This window comes from Hippoglossus hippoglossus, chromosome 19 (assembly GCF_009819705.1).
Source record: "Hippoglossus hippoglossus isolate fHipHip1 chromosome 19, fHipHip1.pri, whole genome shotgun sequence".
NCBI classification, from domain to species: Eukaryota; Metazoa; Chordata; class Actinopteri; order Pleuronectiformes; family Pleuronectidae; genus Hippoglossus; species Hippoglossus hippoglossus.
The window spans coordinates 2,525,720-2,532,978 of record NC_047169.1 but is presented as its reverse complement, the minus strand read 5'-3'; the positions used below and the strand labels follow the sequence as shown (position 1 = coordinate 2,532,978).

At 44.5% G+C, this 7,259-nt stretch overlaps 1 protein-coding gene across 1 annotated transcript; it reads right to left on the bottom strand.

Moving 5' to 3' along the window:
• Nucleotides 1-856: 856 nt before the first annotated feature.
• On the bottom strand, nt 857-7,173 carry psmd11b (proteasome 26S subunit, non-ATPase 11b). Its single transcript, XM_034570790.1, has 13 exons — nt 7,025-7,173; nt 5,702-5,803; nt 5,394-5,590; nt 4,602-4,659; nt 4,155-4,349; nt 3,529-3,673; nt 3,355-3,415; nt 3,148-3,210; nt 2,843-2,968; nt 2,453-2,488; nt 2,318-2,369; nt 2,087-2,229; nt 857-1,935 (listed from the first exon to the last, which is right to left on the bottom strand). The coding sequence occupies exons 1-12, from the start codon at nt 7,113-7,115 to the stop codon at nt 2,087-2,089; spliced, it is 1,269 nt and encodes a 422-aa protein (XP_034426681.1). The 5' UTR covers nt 7,116-7,173; the 3' UTR covers nt 857-1,935.
• Between the last annotated feature and the right edge of the window lie 86 nt (nt 7,174-7,259).

Sequence of the window (7,259 nt, the reverse complement as noted above, 5' to 3'; positions counted from 1 at the left end):
GTAAAACATAAAACATTTTACCCCCAAAAAAATATATCTTGCAAAAACATTCTTGTGAAGGTCTGTCGCAGTTGTAGATATCTAACTTGACTGCCATCTGCTGGTGGCTCGTGGTAACACATGTCTCCCCTCTGGTTTCTCTGATTCTTTAAAATAGACCAAAGAGTTGATTTCTGTAGGAAGATTCATCAGTATTTGATAATTTTGATAAAATGTGATTATAATACTTATACTGGTCAAGCTCCTCAGAATGTTCCTCTACCAGAAAGCCTTTTATCCCGTCGGTCCTTTTATTGATTATTGCCATCTGGGTTATTATGAAGCACTTTCTAACTGTTTTTGAAAACATAATAAATAATATTTTGCTGTATCCAGTATAATATAAGCTCCACAAGGTTAACATCCGTTTACAATGATTAGAATCGTGAAGCTGTTGGTAAGTGGATGTGAATCTGAAGCACACATCCTGAGTGTCAGTGTTTTAAATGGAGAAATATAATACAAGAACTCATAATCACAATTATAAACAGGAAATAAAGACGGACGACGCATCTCCACTTCGTCCCAATGAGCAGAAATAATGGATACAATTGAGGTGGAGTTCTGAAGCAGTTCTCCAGCTGCTCAAGCCTGAATAAAAAAAAACATCCAAAGCCGTCAGTTAAATCGATTTAATGCCCTTTCACGTGATGTTGCTTTTTCAAAACTAGTCACAAATAACAAGGGGAACTGATATTAAATATTGTTTCATATTGTTTCATTCCCCTTTTTATTTCCCCTCGGAAAACAGCTCCACCCGACTGTTGTGTACATTTCCTGTTGGTTTTTTTTTTGCAAGACACAAGACAAAAAATCCTTAAAATACAAAATATTTATTTTTGAAAATGTCTTTATAAGAGAAAAACAAAACAAAAAACAAAATAAATCAAAACCATACAAATTGTTTGGTTACTAGCATACCACACTAGTGCTAATAACTAACAATGGAGAATTACTCACTCAGGGAAAACTCACAGACACTCAGAGGCAAACTCCACCTCTGCCCTCCCGTCTCACCCTGCACCAAACACTGAGGCAAACAGAAGCGCCGGGGGGGGGGGGGGGGAAGTGGCACGATTGGTGTAGTGGCATCTCGTCTGTTTTTAAAGAAACGTACACAAGCAGGAGGGGCAGACATGTGGCAACCGTCTGATTCTTTTTTTGTTTTGTTTTTAAAAACCAAAAAAAAACAACACAAAACCCCCAAAAAAAACAAATAGTGAGTTTAATACATATCTGAAATACATCGGGGGTGGGGGGGGGGCATAACTGTTGGCATTGATATGATGAGGGGGGGGGGGGGGGGGGGAAGAAAAAAAATACACAAGCTGGAGGGCGCTCTCGGACAAGAGCTCCACATCCAGAGGGAGAATCCCCAACCTTCCAAAAACTGAACAGTGCTTCTGAAGGGTCGGGAGGAGAACGCCTCGGGTTCTGCTGACACTGGTCGGCAGCAGAGAGCGAGGCCACAGAGGTCGAGGTTGCAGTGGAGTCAGCTGAGGGGCCGTGATGAGCCCGACCTTATAGCAGATATAAACATATATGTATTCTTAAACCTTTTAAATCTTTTTTTATTGTGGTTGTACAATATTCCCTGATGGCCTTGACGTGGCCGCTGAGTGTTTTACAGAATCCTGAAGAGATATCAAAATCAAAGAGGAGCAGGAGGAAGAGGAGGAAGAGGAGGAGGGGGGGGAAAAAGAAAAAACAACAAACGAAGAAGAGAAGTGATTAATTGTCCGTGGGGGGGGAGGGGGAGAGGAGGGGGGAGTTTGATGGGGGAAATCCTGTTCGTTGCAGGTTGTGGAACTTTTTGCTGCTCTCCCGTGTCCCCTTCTTAAAACGTCACACACGCTGGTCAAACACACACAGTTCCTCCATCGCACGGGTGATTCTCTGAGGACACACCGGGAAACAAAAATCACATTTATTACCACAATAAAATCTACATCTACGGGTTGAACATGAACTTAAACGATGCTTAACGAGGACTCAACCATTTGAGACGTCTCTACGTTGACATGTATTTATAAAGAGTCCGATTTACCTATGTCAGCTTCTTGGCTTTGTTGTAAAGTGAATCCACGACTTTGCTCATGTTCTGAATTGTTTCCAAAGCGGCTCCGTACGTCTTGTCCACCGGGGGCTCGTCGAATATGATCAAGACGCCTTCGCCTTGGTCCAGAATTCCTGCATCGGGGTCATAAAGTTCATATTTAACAGGATTCACGTGCTGCCTGTTTAGTGCATCTATCTGATATTTGACTTTTACAATTACCGTGAAACTTTGTGTCCAGAATCATCTGTGATAATTTCCTCTCAACGTCCCCCTGTCAAGAGAAGATTCACGATTAAACTCACATCTAAAAGACACAGGACACACTTTTATTCCTCAAGATGCAAAGATACTCACGTTTGACAGTTTGATTAGACCTGATATGTGTCCTATCTGCAAACAGAAGGAGAAGCGAATCAGATAAAGGTTTTACATCTGGGAGATATTCTGGTGACATTAAAACAAATAGATTTAGGATCCAATGATGCATGAAGCAACACTTCACTCTAACATGTGTTAGTGGAAAGTTCCTTTTCCCCCAAAATCCAGTTTAAACTAATTGTACTTTACTGACAGGTCCTGCAAGAGGTCAAGCTGATAGAGAGCGCTCCCTGCTGGATCATGAGGGAAACTACATGCCGTCTGATTTGAATTCACATTAGACTTTGAATGTGATCTTTTCTCCTAACGACGTATTTCATTATTTTTTTTAATAAACAGAGACAACTGTACAGGATGATTGCTCACCTGTACTCTGGAAAAGGGCTCAATGACTCGGATGAGGTTCTGCTCCAGCAGGTTGTCGTACAGTGTGGCCATGTGAGTGTTGATGATTGGGTCGTCGCTCAGTTCTGCTTTATACTCTGTTAGGGCCTGAGAGACACAAAACTTTGACTTTAAATACTGTTACAGTGACACAGAATACTACAAAAACTACATTATAATACATTGCATATTGGAAAACAAGGTTTTGTCCAATCAGAAGTATAACGATAGTAAAGTGTACGTCAGTAAGCTAAAGAGAAAACCAAAAGGACGGAGAAGATTCTTACCGTTTCAAAGTCTGCTAATGATCTGTTCTTACTGGCCTGGGCGACACTTTTCATTGCATCTGTCTGAACAGATAAAGAGGAGAAAGAAAAGTTTCAATCTACAGGAATAAAAGATGAATGCAACTGTTGAAACCCTCTGAGGGCAACGGTCTGATGTCTCTGAAATCCCCAGAATACACGTTACACAGCGTCCAGTCTGTTACTTGCCTGTCGGCCGGAGTGTCGCAGGCCCAGTTTACCACTGATCAGGGACGGTACCTCCTCTGGTCTGGAAGAAAGAAAGAGAAACGAACAATCAAATATATGTATCACCAGTTAGGATTCAAAGGCCCCATTTCAATATAATTGTGGTTTGAAAATGAAACTTTAAGAGTGACTCACAGGTTCAGAACAATTTTGCACAGCAGCATGTACTTGAGAGCTGTGACGGCTCTGGGGTGGTCGACGGAGTCGTAGCCCTCGAAGGCCTCAAAGAAGTAGGAGTAGGCCGTCTTCCAGTCCTTCTCCTCGGCCGCGTGGATGATTCCTGCGACCGAGAGAACACAGAGCGATCGTTATCATCGACAGCCACAACAAGTCAGACAGAAACTTCAAGTCTACACAACTGTGTGAGATTCTCATTTATATTAAAACCTTTGTTGACTTTACACTTAACATTTTACAAACTACTGTTAAGAATGAGTTGCTTCGTGGATGTTTTGTTGTCGTTATGAAATAAATATTAAAAAAATTCTTTAGAGTGTAACAAAGATTTACTCTAAACCAACGTGATATTGATTCATCGGTTTAAAAACGCTTCTTCACACTTCTTGAAATAAAAGAAAGGTAGAAGTGAAAAGCATCTAATATGTAATAACCGTAAGATGATAGAAACGTAATTCTGCACACTGAGTCCAGGCTTATGTAGCGCCATCCAGTGGACGTATCAAGCAACTGACGACAAGGGTTGTTTTTCTACAAAATGTGCTATGTAAACTTTGCAGGTGAGAACAGCAAACACGTCTGACCTGACTGCATGTCCAGCGCTGCCTGGAGCTTTGGAGGACAGTAAATGGCGTTGGCGGTGGTCCTGGCGGAGGTGAGGGCGGCACGGGCCTTCGGGAGGTTACTGAGCGCGTGGTACGTCTTACTTTCCAGCAGCTGAACCTCAACCAGGAGAGCTTTGTCATCCATCTTTTTCAGCTCCCCGAGCAACTGGGTACCTGAGGCAGAGAAAGAAAACACTTTAGAAACAGTTGTGGGGGATAAATGTGCAATTATATTACAATTTTATCTACCAGAGTGAAATGTGTTGAATTTTGGGAACAATAAAAGACACATTTTGAAAGTATTTGTGTTTCTTGACGGACCAGAAAACGCCTGCGTGGCGTCCATGCTTGTTAAATACCGTGCGTCAGAGCCAATAACAACATCTGCCTTGTTGTTTACTACAAGTCCTGTTTCTAAGAACTCACCGAGTGCCAAGGCCTCCTGGTATCGTTTGGTGTCGAAATACAGTGAGATGAGCCGAGTCTAAAAGAAGAGAGGAAGCCGTTAGACAAGCAGAGTCTGACTCTTCACAGAGAAGCGAGCAGGACAGTTTGTTTATTGATCCGTGCAGACACATGTTGTGCTCGTTTTTCCTATTTATTTATCTTTTAAAACACATTTTACATCTAAATACAGAGATGGAAAAAACAAATATCCAAATTGACATTAGCGTCTCTTGTGGTCACTTTCCTCAGACAAACATCTAATTGATGTATTTAAGTTTACTCATTTGGCCTCACCCACACCAGCGGTGATTCACATCTATTGACTGTGCAACAATGTGACTGAAACCACAGCGTCTCCCACTCCGTGAGTCAGATGTTGAATCTGATCCTTCACACAGCAGCTATATTTGGAGAGATTGCTTTTGTTTTCACTATCATTACAACATAATTGTTGCTGCATGTCAGCGCTAACTGAGGTGAGGGGGGGGGGGGGGGGGGGAGGAGGCATCCATCAGATGGGGGGGGGGGGGGGGGAATTCTATCTATGGCAACTGGACAATTTATAGTAAGTGCTTTCCAGCACATGGGCTGTTTCTGGTTGAAGGATGACAGCAGCTAGTGGGAGAATTAGCTCTGGCAGCGAGGCGTGCTGACAGTGCAGCATTTTCAGAAAACACTCAACAGTGCAGTATGTATTCTGAGGATTACATGACATTTAGTTGGTTTGTGCATTTAACACCATTGTGAAAGCACAAAGAAACGTCTCCTCACCTCCAGACCCTGTCGTAGGAAGGTCCTCTTCTCGGCCTTGGCCCAGTCAATGCATTCAAGACACAGCTCCACCTCCTGCCCCGTCGCGGCCTCCATGTCGAGGAAGAGGTCCAGCAGGGAGCGGACCAGCCGGGCCGCTTTGGCCTTGCTGATGGAAATCAGGAAGGGCCTCACAAATTTCAGCAGACCCCCCAGCTCTGGAGAAATAGAAATTAAACAACACACCACAGAGTTGGAATAAAATCTGTTATATTATCTCTGGACTTGGCACAAACACGTGTGAGTGAACCGGTGGGTTTGATCTTTACCTGCAGCCTGTCCCGTCTTGGCCAGGAGCGTCCCCAGCTCCAGGATGCTCTGTTCTTTAACCTTGACAGCTTCCTCATCGTTCTCTTGAATATCTCTCCTCACTGTAAGAGAGAGGAAACGACTTCCCATGAGAATCAGCTGGTTCTTTTAAATCCAAACATGATGCAACATATGAACTTTCAAGAGTTAAAGTGGGTTCTCTATCCTCTTATGCGCCTTTTTTCTTTTAACCTCCACCAAGGAAGTTATGTTTTCACCGCTGCCTGATTACCAGGAAACCAGGTGGAAGGATGTGGAATAGTTCAGGGAACAACTCCCCCCACTTTCTTTAACATTGTGAAATAATGTGTTTAACAATTTCCCAGATTTCTCAGCGAACCATTCATGGATCATAAACTGATCTGGGAGCTGACATCTACCAGCGTGTGCCACTTGGTGCAGCCTGATGGTATGTCAGGAAACTATTGGCTCTTCTTATTGTTCCCTGTAAACACACAACATGTCAATAAACGTCCTTGAAATGTTCCCAAACACTGAAGTGGTCGCCATTTTTTTTTATCTAAACGAGTCCGAAACCAAAACACAGGACCTGCAGGTAGAACAGCAGCTTGAAGCCCGAGAGGTCAGAACCTGGAGGAAGTTTGACTTTAAAGTTTGTTTAAATGACAACACAGTGGAGAAGTTGTTGAAGTAACGAAGTAACGGACAGTGTGATACACACACGGTTCCTCCTGTGAGACATGATCCAAACTGTTGACAGCTGACGAGCTAATGTGACAAGGCAGTTTGAGGACCGATGGTTCAGAGTTAACACAACCACACTTTGACTAGTTAACAACCACAGTGATTTACACACAACAACAACAAACACACACACACACACACACACACACAGGTCGTTCCCTAACAATCCTCCCAGTCACTGTGATGATAACACAGGGTTGGGGGGGTTCTGACAACAAGCTAATGACGTTAGCCGCAGCGGGTATCATGCTAGCGTGACGGGTTCTGAATTGAAGCTAACTGGCGTGAGCGTGAAAAACCCGAGCGACGCGACACAACAACACTTTAACAAACTACAACAACACAACACCACGGGGCAGCCGCTTCACGTCCCACGACCCCGGGCCTGGAGCTAGCACAGCCGGCTAACCAGCTAGCACAGCCGGCTAACCTCCACTAGCGCTCAGCAGTGAGTCAGCACCGGCTCCGGCTACACACCGCCGCCGCTAGCTAGCAGGCTAACACCCGGGGACCTGGAGGAAGACGAGCCGGCGGAGAGGGGCCCGGTGTCCGCCTCCAGCCGGCCGCCGAGCACCCACCTATGGAGTGGAGGATGTCGATGGAGGCGTCGCGGTCCGTGCTAACGAGGGACTGGGCTCTCTGGAACTCGACCACTGCTGCAGCCGCCATCTTCCTTATTCAAATGCTGCCTGAGTGAAAAGCACCGGCGTGCACTACGTTACTTGGCGTCTGTGACGTCAGCGCACCACCGCGTCGCTGAGGGATTGTGGGGGTTGTAGTTTTTAACAGGAAGTGGTTAAAAACACGAATCGT